Source organism: Meleagris gallopavo, chromosome Z (genome assembly GCF_905368555.1).
Source record: "Meleagris gallopavo chromosome Z, MGAL_WU_HG_1.1, whole genome shotgun sequence".
Taxonomy (NCBI): Eukaryota; Metazoa; Chordata; class Aves; order Galliformes; family Phasianidae; genus Meleagris; species Meleagris gallopavo.
Window position 1 is genome coordinate 7,229,907 of NC_139435.1, and position 21,950 is coordinate 7,251,856.

General features: G+C 37.7%; 1 protein-coding gene across 9 annotated transcripts in view; it reads right to left on the reverse strand.

Moving 5' to 3' along the window:
• The window catches only part of KIAA1328 (KIAA1328 ortholog), a 181,742-nt gene that overhangs the window by 22,553 nt on the left and 137,239 nt on the right, over positions 1–21,950 (reverse strand). For 8 of the 9 annotated variants that reach the window (XM_085214415.1, XM_010725187.3, XM_085214413.1 and 5 more), the window contains 2 exons: positions 17,447–17,631; positions 9,483–9,591 (listed from right to left, as the gene is read on the reverse strand). In XM_085214415.1, coding sequence (XP_085070541.1) covers positions 9,483–9,591; positions 17,447–17,631 — 294 coding nt within the window. Of the gene's footprint in view, positions 1–3,218; positions 4,467–9,482; positions 9,592–17,446; positions 17,632–21,950 lie in introns of those variants that run through there. The other variant, XM_085214414.1, reaches the window with a different exon arrangement.

The window sequence follows — 21,950 nt, forward strand, 5'->3', positions numbered from 1 at the left end:
TACCTGGTAGACTGACAGATGTGCGTGCATTCAACAAAATGTATTTATAGGTCTGGACTGTGGGGAGAAAAAAAAATCTGCATTCAGCTCTGCAGCTCATCTCCAAGCACGATCTCATGGTCAGAGGCACACGCACAAGTACTGCTGGTAATGAGGGGTGTGTGCCACTCACGCTTCTGGAAACGGAGCAGGAAAAGTCCACATAATGATGCAGAGGTCATTCCTGACATGGCATGTTTCTCACCCTGTTGATCCAGGACAGGACACACAGAGAAACATACACCAAAATGCGGCTTAATAAAATCTTTAAGTCTCCAGCTTATTAATTTATTTTTTTTTTAGATTTCTCATTTCATTCCAGTGATTTCATTAGGTTAGACTTCTCCATCTTTATTAAAAAATAATCAGAACTGAAATGTTTCAATAAACTCAATTTCTGTTTTAAGTAGTAAAAGATGATTCAATGCAGATGAAGCAAAAATGAAAGTTAAAAGTACAATGGCATTAGAGGCTCTGGGAATCTCAAAAGATTTTAAATACATAAATTATATATTAGTACTCTAAAATGTCTTTTTTGTTATTGTTATTATTATTATTTTTTTTAACAGAAAAAGAACTTTGAAATCAAATTTCTCATTCAGCTTTCCAGTTGTACATATCAAAACAAAAGCCTCTAAAGGTTATGTTATGAAGAAGGAGAGAAACAATACTTAAGGCACTGCTACTAAACAGAGATAACTTCGTACAGGACTATTTATGGTCAGTGAATGCTTAATTTTCCACTGTGTTTTCAAATTATTTCTCCCCAACACAATCAGACTGCAAGAAATAATTTTGCTTTTTTTCTCGCAGAGGGTCATAAATGAATACAACCTCATAAGCAATACAAAACAGATCAAAATTATTATACGTGACCCTAAATTATTTAGGAGCTAGAAGCAAGTTTTATAAGAAATTTATATGCTAAACCTAATCAGTATCTATAATGAAATCTGAAGTGAAGTGAAAAAAAACAAAAACAAAAACAAAAAAAAACAAACAAACAAACAAAAAAACCCAAATCCTGTAAGATTATCTAAAAGTTGAGGAGATAACTTCATTGCTACAGTGATGGCATGCTAAAAACCAGAATTACCAATATTCAATAGCATGTGTTTTTGAAAACAAAACGTTTACTAGGAAGGGAATCAAAGTCACACCTTGCAGAAAATGGAGCTGTCAGCCGCAGCAAAAACCTGTAAATTGACTTTAACAATCTTCTTGGTACAGCATGGGGGTGAGCAGGCAGTGGGAGGTGATCTTTGTGGGTCCCTTCCAACTCAGGATTCTGTATGACTCTATGATTCTAAGATTCCATGAAAAGCATAAATACACAAAAATAGGAAATAAACTTACACAGGACCGCCTAAGAGTGACAACGCCTCAGCAGAAAAGGCTCTTCACCATGAAGTTCATGATGCCGAAGAGGACGTGGTGGGCGGTTTATCACAAGTGAAGGTGTCATATAAATACATTACAGAACAAATCAACAGAATGAACAATAATAATAAGCAGCTGGGATCAGCTGGTATTCACTCAAACTTCTGAGGGAGCCTAGGGATGAAATAGCTGAACCATTAACTGTAAGGTGTTAACTATGACATAACTGCCTAAAACTGCCTCACTTGTGAGGCAGTGAGAATTGGCAAATGTAAGGTTTATTTTTAAAATGATCCACAGTGATACACAAATCTAAAAATGAAGAATGTTGGTGTTTAGAACAAGCAGATTGATAGGAACTATAGTAAAGAAACTTCCTCAGTATAAACTTGATCTATTGATGAAAAGTATATTTAATCGTAATACATTGGAAATATCTGCTAGATTTGTAGAATTATTATGCAACCTGAGTGGAAAAACAGAGTTTATAAAGTTTATCTGCAGTACATTTTCAGCAAATCTAACACCAAAGACTCAAAAGTTGTCGTAAGCTAAGAGGAAAACGGGTAGATAATTGTTTCAAAGATGATAAATAAACAGATAACACTAAAATTGGTCCTCTGGAAAGTGGACAGGGAGGTCACCCAGGGAGCAACACAGAAATCTGTTAGGGCCTGACCTCTTTAATGCATTCATAAGTGGGCTAGAGAAAGGACAACTAATGAGATGACAATACTACACTCTTCATGGTACAAAAAACAAGAGCTGGAGGTCTTCACTGAGGCAGAGAATTAGAATATGATGAAGAAAAAGAAAAAAACGGTACATTAAAGCCAGTCCTGGAAATGGGGCACATCTAACGGTATAAAGTGTTGGTTAATGTCCTTAAGCAACAGAGATGCAAGAATTTTTATTGAGTAAGTTATCACAAGCTCATGTGCCACTGAGGAGGATGCGGTACACCTGCACTCCCTCTCCTAGAGCTCTCAGAACCTAAGCCCTTTGATTTATAACACATGTATTAAAATTGTATTAATAACCAAGGCACAGACCATGCAGCACATAGGTTAACCCTGCATTTGCCTCCAATACATAATCAACACATAAATGACAAACAACTTATTTTTAGTTCCACATATTCAGCTACAAGAGGAATAAGATGTCAGTGCACGTTACTCCAGGCTTATTTTACAGTCCGCAGGAAGACAGGCATCACCAAAAGGTGATTTAACTGATCCTAAAATAAGTCATCGGCCATAAAATGAGCTGGGGGTAACTAGCTCAGTCGTCTCGAGATAAGCAAGATGAATTCTACCCTAACTATACTAGCATCACAGTTAATCATCGTTATTATGTGGACCAACCAAGCACAGAGATTCACTGTGCCAGGATCCTGCTCCGAGGAGTTTACAGCCTGAATATTCCAGGCAGGCAACGGAAGGAGAGAAAGGGGGTAAGCGCAGAAGCAATGTGGTGGAAGTATGACAGAGCCACTTCGTGAGAGAATGACTATTTTGAATATATTATTATTCAGTTCCTTTAAAAAAAAAAAAAGGAATAAATATATTAAAAAAAAAACCAAAAAAACAGAGTTCTCTTCTGAAGGAGAAGTGAATACAGTGCTAGGAAGGGAATCATGCAGAACAGTTTCTTACAGAGCCATAAGAGAGTAACCAAGATTGGTCTTAATTTGTCAAGCTCTGCAGAAACTGCCATGACAGCAGTTCCTTGGAAATGTTTAAAATCTACTCCACAGAGCACTCAGAGTTCCAGTGGAAGAAAAAAGGCAACAGTCAAAAGACTATGTATTTATTTATTTTTTTTTTTACAAACGGGCAAAGCAAGACACAGAATGAAACTGTATTTTCAGACTAACTTTTCATTGTTGTGATTACAAGTACAAATGAGAATCACATCCAACAAACCAACCTTCGTGTAAGATTTAACATGGCAAATGAGAACTGGCAAAAGCAATGGGGGAAAAGAAGTGCAAAAAGTAATTAAGGTAACAATGAAAATGATGGTAAGGAACAGACCTAAGAGATTCAGTTAGCTTCATAATATGATTTGTAGTCTATTTTGCTTTGCTTATTATTACTTTCAAACTACAATCAACTTACTGTCATACCACTGAATGATGGAAACTTTGCCAACTACTTCAAAACTGACACACTTGCTGTTGCGCTGAACATTCCCAGAAGACATTTCCCCCACTTTTAATACAAAATCCTGTCAGATCTGCATAGCTGAATAAAAAAATGTGTAAAGAATACGTAGCTGTAATAGACCTCCCCCAACTACTCAACTTTGGAATAAAAGACGATCAAAAGAGACTGAAAGATTCAGTGCTAGATTAATGCAAATATCTACCTGTTTGCAAGTGTACTTTTTGATTAAACTGGCATACATCAAGTACAATTAGAAAGGTTATTTATAACTAAGAAATACATAATTCTGCATTTTAATGAGGGTGACAATTACAGCCAACAGTTGCTAATTAACATTAATCCCTTTGCACTGCAAGTCTAAACTTCCCAATACGATTTTCATTGTCAGCAACGGACACAGAAAACAGCGATTGAAAAGCAGCTATTAAGGAGGTTACTTTGACACAAATAGGTGCTCCTGTTACACATAGTAAAGAAAAAGAATCTCATGGCGTGTTAAATTTGATAACCTCAAATGTAAATACAGAATGTCATTTCAAAATTTACTTCATGTCTACCGCATGAAATATAATCAAGGTTTATCATTTTCAAGGCTGAACCCAATTCCAAGTTTCCCAAGAGCCAAGCTTCACAGGTAAAATGTGATTTCAACACAAGTTTGAAATCTTCCATTGTTAAATTTGGTTTTGATCCCATTCCTGGGTTCCCATCTGCATTTCACATCTGAAAGTCCAAAGATTTCAGTGGTCGTGAGAGAAGAATCTTGTTTGTATCAGTATCTGAAGTAAAATTCCATAGCAAAGACTGAAGATAGGAATGATTGCCACAAACTGACTTGCTAGTGTAGAATAATCTTATTGCTTTTTTGTTGTTGTTGTTCTGCAATGTATCAAGAAAATATTGATTTTAAAAATAAAGCCTGAAATTTTAATCAGAATCTTCCCAAATTGCTCTGTACTTCTATTCTAAGTGTATTTCTATTCATCGATTAAACATTTCTCTGTAAGTATATGCCATGTCTACAAGGACAACTGTTGGCTATCTTATGCGATTCTCCTACTGATAGTCACGCCCCTCTAAAAGAGATGATTTTGCATGCACGTAGTTTCCAAAGAGAAATTACATCCATTTTAGTCTTTCAGCCAAGGTCTTTTCAGAAAGAAGAACACTATATATCAGTCTCTTTTCACACTGATCTTTAGCAGGAAGAGAGAAATGGTCCGACACCAGAAATGCACAAGATCGTAACACAGCCAGTAAATAAAGCCTCTGGAAGAGTGCTGAGGTGCTCACCAGCTGGGTCAGGCAATTGGAGTGGGATCAATGTTAGATGTAAGTAAATGAGAAGGCAGAAAAGGAGAATTGTGAGCGCTAAGCAAAGAAACCTATAATGCACTTCTTACAAAGCGCTGTAAATTTCACATTTATTTTGTAAGTATGAGATAGATGGGTTATTTCTACATACAAAGGTGCCCAACTAAAATCAAGATAAGTGATATTAATGTCCTGTGGTCAGTATTATTGAACCTCGAAAGCAATAAACTATGAGTCGATAAATATTACATTTGCAACATAGTTAACATTCTTCTACTGTCTCTGGCACTTATTACACATTGTAACCGCAAGTCTACAATACATTATTCATATTTGGGGTGTCACTGAGTGATGGATTGCTGTAAGAGAGGCTGTCCTTTAAATAAATCAACAAATAAAAATGCAAATGTTAACATTTTCAGCCACAACTTTTTCCATCTTGAATAGGGAATGAAAATTTCACATTATATCGACAGCCAGCAGAGAGAACAATTAACAACCTACACTGTGAATAAGAGAGATTAATTTGCCAACGTCTGGTTTTATCACTTGCATATGGAACTATATTGGACTTTTTGTGCTGCTGGCTCTCACAGGGAGTGGGCAAAACTTGTGTATCCTATCATGATCATCACCGAGCTCAGCACCCTACTCCAAACACACTTTCAATTCCTTTAAATGCTCATTGGTTAGATCTGGAATGGCAGTTTTGCCCTCCTTGTCCTCCTTTTGAATATCGAATCATTCTAAGGGGAAATATAATCTATTTCTTTGGCAGCGCTTGCTTAGACACCATGGGAGAAGAAACTTCATTGCATTGTCTTAAGAGCAGAACCACATTCAGGCATCCAACATGCATAGATTTGGGAGGCATAGGTAAGACAAAAGGCTAAATCTCATCAATGTTGTATTTCCTAACATTCAGCATAACAGATCTGCTCAGTACTATTCCAGTGTGCACTGTTAGGCTTATAACTCTGCACATTATATTTTACTTCAGATATTAATTTGCTTAAAAGCCCCTGAATACACATTCACCTGAGATGTGCTGGGCAACTGGGTAAATAGTTTTGCTTTTAAAATGTCCCTAAACACAAATTTACACAATACAATCTGTTTATAAGAACTCCGACAGGCCACTGCCTACAGATAATAACACAGTTCAAATACGGTATTCCTATTGCAGGAACTTCTAAATCACTTATTTTAATGGCTACAAAAAACTTCACTCCAAGACGATGCATTCAGGTAGTGCTGAAATTCTGATTTAAAACTGCAACAAAAAAACACAGGCTTAATACTGAAATCCCAGACTATCACTCAATCCCTTACCTTACTTAACTGTTCTTAAATTTACTTCTTAGTTGCCCAAAGTGAAAAATGCTGCAGGAGAGTTATCTGTTTCAAGGGGAGCAGAACAACCTTTGCCTGTGTCTTTTTAACTGCTTGATTATCCACAGTGTTATAGGACATACTGTGCAAAACTTGACATTACAACTGTTTCCACATGGGGAGAGTCTGACAATTGCACCAGGGCTGTAATCTAATTTCTAGTCTTTCACAATGCACAATTTGCAGTACTTTTTTTTTTTTTTTTTTTTTCCTGAGAAAGCATAAATTAATATTTTGATTTAGAACAGTTTCATTTCTGTTTTGCAACACAGTATTTGTCTTGCTGGAATCATTACCTGATGTTACCTGAGGTATAATCTAGATCATGTAAAAACTTTCTCATTACTGAATGAAAGCATATAAATGCCACTACCTATTCATTCCAACTCCCTTTACAGCCAAAAGAACAGAGCCTTGCTTCTAGGCAAGCAACAGTTACAGAAGAGATGCCCCTGGTCGCCAAAAAGCTGTGTTATAGACAGTTAGAGGAACAATGCTTTAGGGGTAAAGAACAGAACTTACTCTTCGGAGTCCGAACTTTGCCTGTGATTTTTTTCCAAATATGCAGGCTTTGATCTAGATAAATAAGCATGTGGAATAAGAAGGCTTTCCAGACCTGCTGTGAGCATATTTTCAAGGGGCTCATGCAGGTGTAGACACTTGGCTTAACAACACTGGATACCCAAACATGTAATGCTTGGCTGTGTTACAAGAAGCAGCTACAGGCAAGCGTTAAAGCAACATGGGCAAACATATTCACTATTAGCCTAACTCAGGATGCTAGATAAAGAAATACTACGTTTTCTTTCAGAGACTGCACTGAGGCAAGCTTGTGCACATTCCTTCTAAAAGTCTGACCCTTCCACTGGTCTAGCACTAAGAATTTTGGAGCACACACCTTTACCTTCTCAGGACACTTATTTCTTGACCCAGAGGTGATTCAGTGTGAGAGAGAGAGGGAGAGAGAAAGCACTGCAGTGATTGTTCCTGAAGCACAAGGTAGCTGTAACACACGCTGAAGTCTCCATTGAGTTCTGCCAAGAAAGGCTATCAAGCCAAAATCTTCTACCTGCCATGCCTGCTGATCTAGCAAGCCCACCCAGAAGCTGAGTGAGCACCCTAGAGCTTTGCTCTGGCAGGGAGCTTCTGTCACTTTCCAACACCTTCTCCCTGGCAAACTCTCCAATGCTGCTATTGCCGAGCGCCAGGGTTTGTGCTAGTTAAAGCTGGCACAAACATGAGTTGAATCTAGTCCTATAAATTTAAACAGTCAAAAGTAATTAGATTTACATGTACTGCCGAATAAATAAATTTGTTCTTCGGCTTGGGCTTTGTGCTGCAAGTTTCCATCTCACGCCAACTGTTGTGGTTAGGCTGTTAAACCCCTCCAAATCATGGATTATAACGAACATGCTGACAAACCCTAGCTTTAGTGGCACAAAAGCAGCAATAATTCTCAATATTGATTAATTTAGTTAGTTAAACCTGCAGTCTAAGCTTATAACCATTCAGTGATAAATTGAGACCGACCTGCTGGTCAAGCAGGTTTTTTGATGAAGGATAGGATCAGCTTTAGGTCTCCAAAAAAATACTTGTCCATTTACCATTTTCAATTAGAGAAGGCCATGAGTAAGGGAAAGCACAACATGGCTGCTTAAGCTGGTCAATTATACTTAACAGCACCAACAGAGAGAAAGCTAGCTGGTGAGAATGGGAGAGAACCCCACCCAATATGGGATTTTTCAGAATTTGCCATCAACTGGTAAAATAAACCTTTAAAAATGACAGCTAATCAGATTTTTTACTGATTGCTTTATCTGATATGATTTCTAACAGCATATTTCAACAATTATTTTACTCCCCTCTGTGGAAATGAATGGACCATCAATCCTCTTGAATAAAATTCCTTTTTCCGCACAGTTGTTGTATGATGTGAATAATTATATCTACTCCTTAGTGCTTGAATAGAATCTTAACTTATCACTATTAGATGGTATCAAGCAGTACTTTTACACACTCTTTATCCGATATTACCAGCTTGCAAAGGTAACTCTTGCTTGTAAGAGAAAAGCTAAGGCAATCTTGTGGTTTCTGCTTAAACACACAGTTACTTGTGGGAAACAGAGACCAATCTATCTCAGTTCTTAAATCCTCCCAGAATTATCATCTTTTCCTTCAGAAGAAAAAAAAAAGTGTTTCCATAGCAAGTAAGTACAAATTTGTCAATATTGATAGTGGTTTTTCACCTATTATATATCGCAAGTTCTCTCAAAAGATAGAAATAAACTGCCAGCTGCTGCCAAGTATACAGGAATGATATCACGAAAACATTTTCCTAGTCCACTGGGCCAAGAAAAGATTAAATCTAACTCAAGCCCTCTCATTCTCCAAGAAACATTTAACTCTTCTTATGAATGGCCATACAGTCTTGTCATCCCACTGCACAGAATCATCTAACTAAGAGCATAAAAAATACAGCAAATTCATACTTTAATCAGCATTTACTCTGTTGTTTAACTGAAGATTTTATTATAATAAAGACTCGGATATATTAAAGAAAAGTAAGGACCGTATATTGTTTTTCTTGGCATTTACTCCTAGAATTGTAATCCTGTCCTAAAAGGCAAGTTGTTCTTAGACTCTAAAGTGTAACAACAGTGCTGCTTTCTGCTTCTTCATTGGAGCAGAAGTGATAATGCTGCTTTTCCAGCGCATTTAGTGCAGATATATAGCATAATCAGGAATTGCTGACTTAATGTGATTTTGTTGCTTGTCATTAAACAACTCTGGTATAAAATATTTTAAAACAAATGCCATTTGATAAAATATTGGGTGGAGGGAGTACTGGGGGAGTAAAATCTTTAAGTGGATTTAAAGCCTAACAAGGGTTAACACCATCCATTCAAATTATTTATAAATGTATCTAATGTGTCAGTACTTGAAACATAAAATAGTTCCTGTTCTAAGTAAAATTAAAATGTTAGAACTTGGCATATTCCTGCTTCTCTTACTCTAACAAGCAATTTAAGGCTTACTATAAATGTCAAAAGGATACATCAGTTTTTAGTTTATATTATCCATCTTGTGCTAACATGAAACATCATAGAAATTCAGCCACTTCCCTGCATCTAGGAGAATTTGATAGTTGTGTTTGCAGAATCTTAAACTAGAGATTACCCAGAAGCTTACCGTGAAATGTCATGCTGGATTGGTGATGTGGATGTGGTTACAAGCTCTTTGCTGCTGCCTATCAATGCAGAAGATGTGGCTGCATCCCCCCTAGGTCCTGAAGTTGTCCCTGTGGAACAAAGTGAAAACGTTAGAAAACATTAGAGCTAACTAGAGTTAGCTTTCATCAACTATTTTGTGATTCTGTGTTGCTGCAGAACACCTGGACTAAAAATAGTTACTTTTTTTGAAGTGTTTAATATACAGTGAAATTGCAGTCAAAGAATTTGCTACATTCGACAGTACTGTGCATAGCATTCATTTCAAGATCACCATGTGAAATCAGGTCTGTATAATAAGCCATACATTATAGCCTTCATCTTACTGTCCAAATGTTGACAGACTTTCACCGTTATCATTTCATACACTAATCCACAGGATCCAGCTTGTTTTACAGACACAGCTCTCATTACCTTTTTTTCTTGTGTGTGTATGTGTATATTACTATAACAATAGGTTGCTTTCAATAAAATAGAACAGCTAGTCCATTCCTTTCTTTCCCTAAAAATCCTGAAATTATAAAATTGCTCAGGTTGAAAGATGAAGCCTGCAGGTCCTGTAATCTAACCTCCGCTCAAAGCAGAACCATCGAGATCAGGTTTTCAAGGCATCTATATGGCTAGTTTTCAGTATTGCCACTGATGGTGAGTTATCTTCTCTGTGCATCTTGTTTCAGTGCTTCACCATCCTAAGAGTGAAAATCATTTCCTGTAATAGCTAGGCCAAAATTTCCTGAGTTGCAACTTGGTACAGCTGTCTCTTGCTTGTTGCTGATGGGCACCTTCAAGAAAGGTCTAATTCCCTCTTGTCTACAGTGTCTCATAACATGACTGAAGAAAGTGGGAAGAAAGTGGGAAGAAAGCTGGATTTTCTCCTGAGGCTGAACACATCCAGCTTTCACAGAATCACAGAATGGCCAAGTTGGAAGGGACCTCAAGGATCATGAATCTCCAACCCCCCTCCCACAGGCAGGGCCACCAACCTCCTCATTTAATACCAGACCAGGCTGCCCAGGGCCCCATCCAACCTGGTCTTGAACACCTCCAGGGACGGGGCATCCACAACCTCTCTGGGTAGCCTGTTTCAGCACTTCACCACTCTCTCTGTAAAGAATTTCCCCCTGGCATCCAACCTAAATCTCCCCTTCCTCAACTTAAAACCATTTCCCCTCGTCCTGCTGTTATCAACCTTTTCAAAGAGTTGATTCCCCTCCTCTTTGTAGGCTCCCTTTAGGTACTGAAAGGCTGCAATGAGGTCACTCCGCAGCCTTCTTTTTTCCAGGCTGAACAAGCCCAGCCCCCTCAGCCTGTTCTTCATACGGGAGGTGCTCCAGCCCCCTGATCATCTTCGTGGCTCTCCTCTGGACCCTCTCCAACAGCTCGCTATCTTTCTTGTACTGGAAGCTCCACACTTGGACTCAGTATTCCAGATGGGGCCTCACAAGAGCAGAGTAGAGGGGGAAAATCACCTCCCTGTCCCTGCTGGTCACCCTTGTTTTGATGGAGCTTTCTCAGCCTCTCCCTGTACTTCATGTGTCTGGCTTCAACAGACATGCAAAAGACCAAGGTATTCAACAACCTCTAGGCAGGGGCCAGGGGAGCAAAATCCTTATCAGTGTAAGAGCAAAGCAAGACCAAGACCATCTCATGAGACTGAATGTTTACAAATCTATGCGAACAGATGACATGCATGCCATGGCCCTGAAGGAACTGGTTAATGTGGTTGCTATGCCACTGTCCATCATATTTGAAAAGTCATAGCTGTCAGATAAAGTCCCCAGTGACAGGATAAAGAGAAACACAACTCTCAATTTCAAGAAAGGAAGAAAGGAAGACCTGGGGAACTACAGGCCGGTGAGCCTCACATCTGTGCCTGGTCAGATCATGGAACAGATCCTGCTGGAAAACATGTTAAACCATGTAAAGATGAGAAGATGAGAAGGTGATCTGAGACAGCTAGCATGGCTTTGCCAAGGGCAGATCATGCCTGACCAATCTGGTGGCCTTCTGCAATGGAGTAAGGACAACAGTTGGCAAAAGAAGGCCAACTGATGTCATCTACTTGGACTTGTGCAAGGCTTTTGACATGCTCCCACACCACATCCTTTTCTCTAAATTGGAGAGATATGGATTCAAAGGGTGGACTACTTGATGGATAAGGAATTGGTTAGATGGTCACAGCCAGAGGGTTGCAAGCAATGGTTCTACGTCCAGGTGGTAGCTGGACACAAGTGGTGCTCTCCAAGGATCCATCTTGGGATCACTGCTCCTTAATATCCTCAGTTGGTGCTGTCTACAAATTTGCTAAAGGTGCATCCTGTACCACTGTTGAAATTGCTAATGTTAAACAGCATCAGTCCTGGTAAAAATCATTGATGGACTTCACTAACAACTGGCTGCCAGCTGGACTGACCACAACACTATGAGGATTACCTGTATTTTCACCCGTATTCCAGCCTTCATCTATTCTCAGAACTAAGTTTTATAGATACTGTTTACCCAGACAGTGTGCATGCAGGTCTTCAGTGACAACTGGAATAGGCAAGTTAGGGATAATCTGATTTTGTATGTAAAAGCCTCTGGGATTGCTTTTTAAAAATATGTCACTAGTAATGACTTATCAACATGACGTAAATGAAAAGTAAATATAGGGAAAACCACAAGTTTAAATAAAAATCAAAATCAAATCAGTATCTAGCTCTTTAACTAATTCAGTCATGCCTAAATATTTCTCAGCTCTGTGAACAGCAAGTTTATCTACCATTCATGCTGAAATATGAAGCAATGCATCAAGGCTGGAGCTCCAACTTCTGTTCAAAATTTACAGACATCAGAGAGATTATTCAAAATATTATTTTGATTTAAGAAGTATACAAATACATGTCTACAATCTAGTAAAACCAAATGTTTTAACGTACATTCTAGGGAGGCCAAAAAAGAGATAGGTTCTTACTGTCCTGCTACAGTGCATTGTGCTTCAACACTATGTAGGGAAAAAAGCTTCCCTAATGAACAGTAAATTATTAGTGAAGAAACTGTTAGAAATATTGTGGGGATATATGTTGATTGGGTGTCCTTGGTAACTTGAGAGTGTGCCAAACCATGATAAAGTGGGTATGCACACAAAGACTGAAAGCCTCTTGCTTAGACTTTTGGCTTCAAGACTGAATAAGTGAGATTTAGAAATCATTTCAACTGACAGTGGAATGAGGCAGCTGTTTCTTAAGAAACTAATACTGAAGTAATAAAAGCTTGGCGACCATGAGAGAATATATTCAATTCCTGGTATGAGAAAAGGCTGGCACATTGTCAACTTACTACATTCAAAACAAAGTAGATATATTTCTCTGAAAAAGAAAATATATGGACTCAAGAGTGGCCAATACAACCTCAAGGGGACTGTTCAAAGACCTACATTTGAAAATATTACCAAGGCCAGAAATGAAAAACAAGAAAAGGGGCTAAGTAATATTATATTGGTGCTGTTAGACTGCACAGAGATAGAACAGGGGTAGCAAGAAATCTTGAATAAGTGCATATACAAACAAAAAAATGTTTTAAATTACATCTTGAAAAAGGCAGACAAGTCTATTGAGGGAAAAGAAACACCAAAGAGAAAGCAGGTCTATTAATATATGAAGAAGATTAAATCAATAATGATCCTAAAATGGTCAAACTACTAATAACTTTAAAATATAGTATAAAAAATAAAGAAAATGAATATTGGCAAATATTGCTATATAAAGCCAATGAAAAGAAATTATCAAGGGGAAAAAAAGAAAATCTTTAGTGTGAAGGATATATATTTCATGGCTAAACAGAATTAGTTAATGAATTTATGAAGTGACTGGTAATTATTTATGAAAAGTCGTAGAGAACTGGGGTGATGCAAATGACAGCAAATTAATTAGATTTCCAGGTGTTAGAAGACAGTATGAGACTGGAAAAGTTACAGATGACCTAGAGAACTAAGGGACGTGGAAAAAGAATAGACAACACATTCACCTGGAAATAGAAAGCTCATATATGGTATGAATAATCTAAGTTCTGCTATTAATGCAAAGAGAGAGCCTGGAGTAGAAAAGAATAGCAAAAAAATAAACTAGATAAAAGCTTGCAAGGCTAGCTACCCACAAAGCAATTACCAATGCCTTCTGAATGGTAACACTAAGAATACTATTTTCAATTTTGTTAACTTGGTGTAAGAATGATTTAAAGTAGGCTAAATAGACTTTTGAGAAAATTCTAATAGCTGAATATTTCTGCTTGAGAAACAGAAAACTAAAGCATAAGGAGTGGAGAAATATAGCAGCCTACATTTTTGAAAGTGTGAACACTACAAAGGAAGAGAAGCTGTTGAATCTGGTTCAAGCAGCAATGGAATGAGAGTAAGCAATGGGAAATTTAGGTTGATAATCATGAAAGAAATCTTTATGAATTGAATAATAGCAATATTCATAATGCTTAACATTTATATAGTACTTTACATCTTCAAAGCACTTCACTAATATTAACTAATTGCTCTATTCGATTGCAGGGAAGTTTTCCCTCAAGGGAACTTGTTCCAGATCCTGAATCCCTAAGAATCTCCATTAAAAAATCTACCAAAAACAAACATTGTAGAAGAAAGTCAGCCCCTGGAAACGTACAGATTCTATGAGATAAAATATTTTTTTCTTTCTCTGACTTTTCCTCTTACATGTAAAAAGGAAAGCTACGCATGCTATATGTTATCATGCAGATGCTGCATTCCCTAAAGTGATACAAATGGAAAAATAATTCTTTGTTTCAGTGTAGAAAGATCTTAAGAAGGAGGTAAATAGAATAACTTTTTGTGAAGTTGTACAGAAGCAGTGTCCAGTATTGCAGAATACAATCCAGCTTATTTTCCCAGTCCAAAAGCAAAATTTTCCAGGGCAGAAGGAAAGAGAAACACACACTTGTGTACTTCAGTGCTTTTTAACTAGACAAGTTGTTAGATTTTAGTACAAATTGACATAGCTGCTGGTGACACCAATAAAAACAATTTACTGCTGAAAAGATCTAAGACTCGAGGATTGCTTCGTCTGCTTAAAGTTTTGCTGGTAGAACTAAAAAGAAGTTTGGCTACAAGAGACAAACACCTAGTAAAGCAAAGGAGTAAAAATTAAGGAGCAAGCAGAAGTAAAAGGCAAAAAAGCCTTCAGTGAAAGAATAAATATTGACTGCCTAAGCAGGGTTGATCCAGTAAGCTTCCAGCTTGTAAGGAAAGCAGAAGTGCTCTTTTTGCTCCACAAGGTGATGGGGCCACATTTTTCTCCTTTTTCTCCTTACTAAACTTTTGTAGTAAGAAAGGTAAAGCGGGCTTGTCAAGAATTACACCTTCCAAACACATCGCTCTCACAGTAAGTGAGCAATCCTGCGGGCAGCAAAGCCCTCCTTCATTCCAGCACAGAAATGGTTCGCTGATTAGTCAATCCGTCTTCTCAAAACAAAATCTAAGAAGACAAAAGTATTGAAAAAGGACAACACCAAAATCTGATACAAAAGCATATGCTGATATGTAGAGACACTACCATGAGTTACACAGTGCCCCCAGAAGTACTGGAAAATTATGCTGTGCTGCAGTAGAGCCTAAAGACCTACAACAGACCTGGCTCTACAGTAAGATGTGCTTGGGGAGCCATCCTCCCCAGCCTAAAACATTCACAATTTAAACTGACAGGACAGATCAAGGAATGAAAAAAAGTAAACCTCTGTAGCAGTAGTATAACATCTGACTGTCAGGAAGCTCTCAGCAATTACCACTGCTCTCTTCTGACCAAATCAACATGTGAAAGTGTGCAGCTAGAATAACATCAAGTTTCATGTCTCGGGATGTCATCTCGCTGACTTTGTACAGCCACATAGCATGGCTTAGATGGGGCTCAGTGACTGCACTGCAGAAGAGGGACCACTTTCTACTGACAAGTAGGCACCAACCTCCATCTCAGACAGACTTCCAGGCTTGCTGGCTCCAAACTCTGATGCCTTTCGACAAATTGCACTTTTTTTTATGAATTCACAACAAAAACAGTATTGATATCCCCTATTTTATTCTTGCTAGATGCGACTTACCCACTTGCTAATAAAAGAATAAAGTCTAAAGCTGAAATCCTTGTTCAGCAACAGATGGTAATATCTAGAAGAAGTAAGGACAAGGAGCAGCTAAGTCCAGGACTACCTGGTATTAAGAAACTTAACATTGTGCCCTGGTGATCCTCGAGATGAGAAAACACCATACAAGTATGTGTGTATGGTTGTTAAAGGAGTCCAAACATATAACAGAGGGAAGCCAATTAAAAAGGTTCTAAATACAGAAGACTTCAACTTCAGTGATTAGTGCTAGGTAATTTGCCTTGTGATAAACAAGCTATTCAAATCAGTAATAGACCTGAGGTAGTTCCACAGCTTGAAATCATTTCTCTGAACTTTATCTGGTATCACAGCAAATGCTGATGTTTATAAGCTAAATTTTGCCATGCAGCTCAAAGCTAGTAATCCCAGTAAGTGCTTGCTTAAAGACACCCACCATCTTCAGACATTACACTGACCACTGTACTCACTAAATCATCATAGGTGCAGTTCGGTTGCTATGTGCAATAGCCAGGTGAAGTGTGTAACTTCTTCTAAGTACTAGAAAATGAAATGAATGAATGCAGGAAAACCCTCGTTGGATATTTTTTTCTCCCCCAAATCTAAGGAAAATAAATTACTTTTTGGGGACTATCCCTATCCAAGGAACAAAACCCATCATCCAACTGTGAAAAATCTCAATTTCATCACTACAGTATTGAGAAGGAGAAGGGAGAAGGAAGAGGAAAAGAGAAGAAAAAAAATAATGATAGCTGAAAAAACCATACAAGAAAACCATCAGTGAAAATTGCCCCTGAAACTTTGCAGAATTGTAACGGCTTTCTCTTGCTTAAATTGATTGGTGTAGCAATGTTATAAAATGACTATTAGGATTCATTGTGCACAACAGAAAGTGTGAAATGTCAGCAGACTATACAGCAAAAGTAATGGGTCCTGAACCCCTGTTAGTCAAAAATGATTTTGTTTCAAATTAGAAATTGATTTTTTTTGGACACAAGCCCTTTACAGGCTTCCAACTTTTGTAGCTGTGCCTTGGAAGAGATTAACCTCAGCCACTGTTTGGGTCCAGGCTGATGATACCCTTTTGAAAGTTTCTTCACAGGAACTGCTTTTTAATGTTGGTATGGTCTTAACCAATAACACAAGTTATTTGTTCCTTTGAGAACTGCACCACATTTCTTCTTATTTTGCCATTTTCTTTATTTTTATGCTGACATATACAGCAAACTGGCTGACAAGTTAAGGAAAGAAAAAAAAAGCTAGCTCATAATTGAACCAAGGATTATGTTCAAGGCTCAGCAGTGAAACATCCAAGCTGCTTTCGTGCCCAACACATTCTCTTCCTGAGAAAGAAAGCTTTCTCTGCTCCTTAAGTGGAGGTACTAAGCTAAGAGCAGGATAGATTCTAGCAGTACAGACATCCCTGTGTGGCAAAATATCAGGATGCAATGGTGGAGCCATTTCTTGGGGAGGAAAAGAATATGAAGAAGATTACATTTCAAGAACAAGCCCCACTGCACTTATTCTCTGCTTGCTGGGAAAGGAAAAAGAATTGTTGAAGTAGATTTTTGAGATTAAGGGGCTATTCTTTTCTCTTTTATCAGGAACAGCAACCAAGAAGATCACTTGTTATTTACAAGGTTTTGTATGCTTTTACTTTGAATGAAGCTAGCTCCTGTTGGGTTGTTTCAAGCAACTTGCAATCTTCTCCCTCTAATTGTGCATTTTGTTGATCTGCTCTTGAACACATACACAATTTCTAAATGCCATCAGTGTAATCATGGCCCTGCAATACAGTATACTTTCTCTAACCTTTCCTTGACTTGCTGCCTTCTCTCTTGGCCTGCATCAGAAGGGCTCGCCTATCTTCCATATTTGCACCAAAACCAGCCATCTTCTTCCCTGAACTGCTCCCACCACTGCTCCGTGACGTTCTGGAGGTTTTGCTCACTGGTGGTGTCCTGGGATCATAATCTTCACGTTTTGACACCGGTACACTAGGAAGAAAGAAAGGTGACACAACTACATGATATTGACCTCTTTAACATTGCACAAACTCTTTAACACCTCCTCCTCCAGAAGCATAGCCACCACGGCGCTGGTTGAGCTCCTGCTCAATCCATTTACAATTTCTGAAGGCAGGATGCCTAAGGATTGAAGGGTTAGGTTACCAACTACTTCAACTTCCATGGGAGTCACTGGTTATCAGCAGCTGGCAGCAGTCAGACAATTCTAGCTGGAGTTTTGTGGCATTTGGAATATTCCCAAAAGCATTAGGTCTTGGATTTTCTGAATGTTTAGAGCAGGACAAGTGGGATGAAGATACAGAGAGGATTTTGCCCAGCATGGTGAAGGAAGGTTGAAAGGCAAAAGTAATAAAAAATGCTCACTTTGCTAGGAAAAAGGGGAAATAGAGAAGAATCAGATAGATAGGATAAAACTAGAATCATGGTTTGCAAAAAGGAAGCAGATGACACATTAATCAAAGGAAAAAAGAAAAGGATGAGAAACAAAAAGTGATGAGCTAAGAGAACAGAGGTAATTCTGAGAAGGACAGCAAATGTATGAATGAAGAATGTAGAGAGAGAACCTGCTGTAGCAAGTGCAACTGCTTGCTTAGGTAGAAAGTAAGAAAAGAGAAAGCCAGAAAACACAATGGACAGCATGTTCCAGGAAGGTCTCATGCAGCAGATTTTAAGTATTCCACAAAGAGAGCCAGGATGCAAATCTGATGACATAGAGTAAGCATGGTTTCAGTCCCTGCAGACACACATAATCACAAAACATTTGGGGAAGACAGGTCATTGAGACCATCTTTCTCTAAGTAAAGGCAACAGACTGCTTTCAAATTCTGCTCTGAGGAAAAAGACTACTGCTTTAAACAAGGATTCCCAACATTTATACATCATTACACCCATGACTCTTATGCAGTTAAATAAAGCAATTAAAAATATTTTTAAAACCTTTGGATTATCCACAGGAAGGAATACAGTTCATCCCAAGATTATACCACTCTGTTTGCAAGCATGGTACTGACATACAGCTTTCCTAAGTTAGCAGAAGATTATACAAATCTTTTTCCTGTTTAAGCACCAATTTTGCACGGATAACTCGAAGACTGCTACTAAGTTTGCATTACTTGGGATACAGTTTTATAGAAGATGATTCACAAGAATCTTTTACATAAGAGCTTATATTACTGAAGTTAGTGTATATCCAAGGGAAGAAAAAAAAAAGAAAGCATATATCCAGTGTTCCCATCAGGAAATGATAGGTAAATTAGAAGTTTCAAATCAATGTGCTGTAAAAGTCACTATTTAATAGGGTCCACTGCACCTGTTTAACAATTAGTATTTTCCCTGTATTAATAATGCAGAACATTATACAATGGCTCATGACCCGTAATAACTGGCTGAAGTGTTGGATAAAACTTCTGCAAATAACCTCCATTTACTTTGGGGTTTCAAACTGCATGGTGACTTAATAACATTGCAAAGTGTTTTTAAAATTAATGGTAGCCTAATTTAGTATCTTATTTGAATTCTATGAAATTATTAATCTACAAATTCCTGCAACAATTAGTACAGTCAGACGTGGGTTTGGACCCTAATAACCATTTAAGGAGGCTTAAAGGTGTAATCATTGACCAGATTCCTCTGATCATACAGGACTTAGTACTTCATTTGTCTGATTCTTAATGATTAATAGTTTAAAAATATGAGTGGTGGTCTTGATGAAGAGTGACCCTTGTTGTGTAGAGAAGGAAGCAATTATTCTGCTAGTTCACTATCATACATCTTACATGGCGTGGTCATCTGAAAAATACCAGCTTTTTGATTTAAATAATGTTATGTCAGAGGGAATTCAAACATAAACACATGCCAAGAGGAAACTGCAGATGCTGATTTATAAGAAAATAACAAAAGCAAACATATTTGCATTTATAGCTCACTAAACAATGAATTAGAACTTGGTTATTCATAATTTAATGAAAGAAGGCTGACAATAAAGTTTTGTTCAAGTGTGGATGCAGAGTCAAAACCTGAAATGACAAACAATCCAAGAAATGTCATTCCAAGGATGAAAAGGGATAACGTAGAGAGATGCAGAAAAAGTCATAATTTTCATAAAAATGAAAAAAAAAAAAAAAAAAAAAAAAGTAAGGAAGAAAGCTATTTCGAAGAAATAACCAGTAAATAGAACACGTGGTTGGTTAGTAGGACTTCCATAGGCCACCATGAATTGTCATAGCATTTCCCAAGACTACACAACAGAGAAGCCTGTCAATATGAAGACCTTCCTGACCTACCTAACCTGCATACTAAGGCAGGAGTTGTAACATAGCATCATCAGAAAAGAAGCGAGACTCAGCATTACTGCCTCCTGATGAATACTGAAGTACATCACCAACAGAGGAGAACACACCTTGAACATTTTTCCATTTCGTCTGTGCCTCATATCGCGATATCCCTGCTGAGCGTGAATGGCAAATTTTAAATGTCATTCAGGACCTATTGAATACTGCTAGTATTTGCATTCCTCAAAAAGTAGAAAAACATTAACCTTTTGTTTTATTGAATTAAAATGCCATGGAAATGCTGATGTAGTCTTCAGAGACTGAAATACTTTTACAAAGAAGAATAGCTGTCATTTATTAGACATAAAGAACAATTACTTGATAGGATGCTTTCTGACAAAAAGCAGATTGGTATTCTCATCATAGAAAAGGCATTGTAAAAAAACCCAGCACAGACCTCTGAGACTTGAATAATTTAAAGCTGCATTTGGTGCAATTTGAATTTTTCTTTAGGGAGGCAAAGTTAAATACCTTTAATTTGTTCTAATTATTTCAAATTTGCAAGTTAATTATGGCTGATCATTAAATAACAAAAAGGACTATCGTCTCCATAGAGTTTTACCTCCTACCCTCTGCATTACTTAAGCTAGATTTTAGTATGCATGAATTAACTTTCTAAATAATCACACGGTTTGACTAAATGGCTCAGTAAAATGAGCTCTGATCCTCAGAATAAGCATTAATGGACATTAGAAAGGCTATTGGGACCCATGTTACTTACATTATAAGTATTTTTAATGGGGTCTTATTTACTAATCTTTATGTACTGTTCAAGTTAGGGCACCATATAGATACATTATTCTGCTTTAATAGAGGAAAGTCAGTTCTTCAAGATACTAAAACAAATGTCCATTTAGAGCCAACTAAATTAATTTTTAAATGCAGGAAAACTCTGATAGAATTTAACTTGTTTTAGCTACTCATCTTAATGAATCAATCCAACATAATGGTAGTCTTGGTCTGCAAGTGGAAGTTTACAGATCTGTTGAATTGCTAAGCAACTGAAGCAGCTAAGACTTTGCCACAGAGTAGCATTCACCATCAGTATGTGTACACCCAAGAGAACAATTCTTCCCTACTCTTTAGCTTGTGATCATCTGATAAGTTCCCATTCATCGAATTTGGATTCTCACCTTTCACTGAACTCTGATCTTTCTATGCATTTTTCAGTGCAGATCAGTAGTATCCAGAGAACTATGTTATAACCAGTCAGAAAACCAAAATGCAAGACAATTCATGCCTCCAGTATATATGTTCAACAGATGGCTGCCTTAATGGTACTCTGCTGCTCCCTGTTGAGACAAAGGCTTGACAGTTTAACCATTATCAAACTAACAGTTTGCTGTGATAAGACAGCTCCAAAAGTAAACATGTTGGGATATTATTTTCCTGTTCTGCAATTTCTGTTTTAAAAATAAAATAATTAACAGTTCATGTGTGCAACCTGCTACAATTATATCAGGCCAAAAGTGCATAACACTTAATGATGCAAAACTGGTGACAAGTAGACAAATCCAAGCAATACATTTTTGTAGCTGGAACCTGCATTGCCATTTCAGATGCAGTTGGATAAGGAGTCTGAACGTTATTTTTTCCTCCCTACCTAATCACGTTGGTTGAGAGAGTTTCCAGCCAAATCAGCTTCCTAAGTCAGCTCAGCAACAGTGTCAAAAGTGCTGGGACAAAGGAGGTGACAGTTCATTTTGGGTCAGATTTAGATCAGTTTAAATCAGGTCATCAGAGCACAAGTTTGAAAGCCACCAATTCCAAAGTGGGACTTTTGGGCAGGCTGGTTGTCTTCATGGCAATTAAAAAATATTTTCTGGGAGAAAAGTAGGTCTGTAGAGTTTAGGTGAGTGGCCCTTAGAAGAAACATCAGTGGTCTTCTGTCCAATCACAACTTATTCACTCCTGTCAAATGTGCCGTGTAACTCTACTCCACGTAGGCTCCTATTTCCA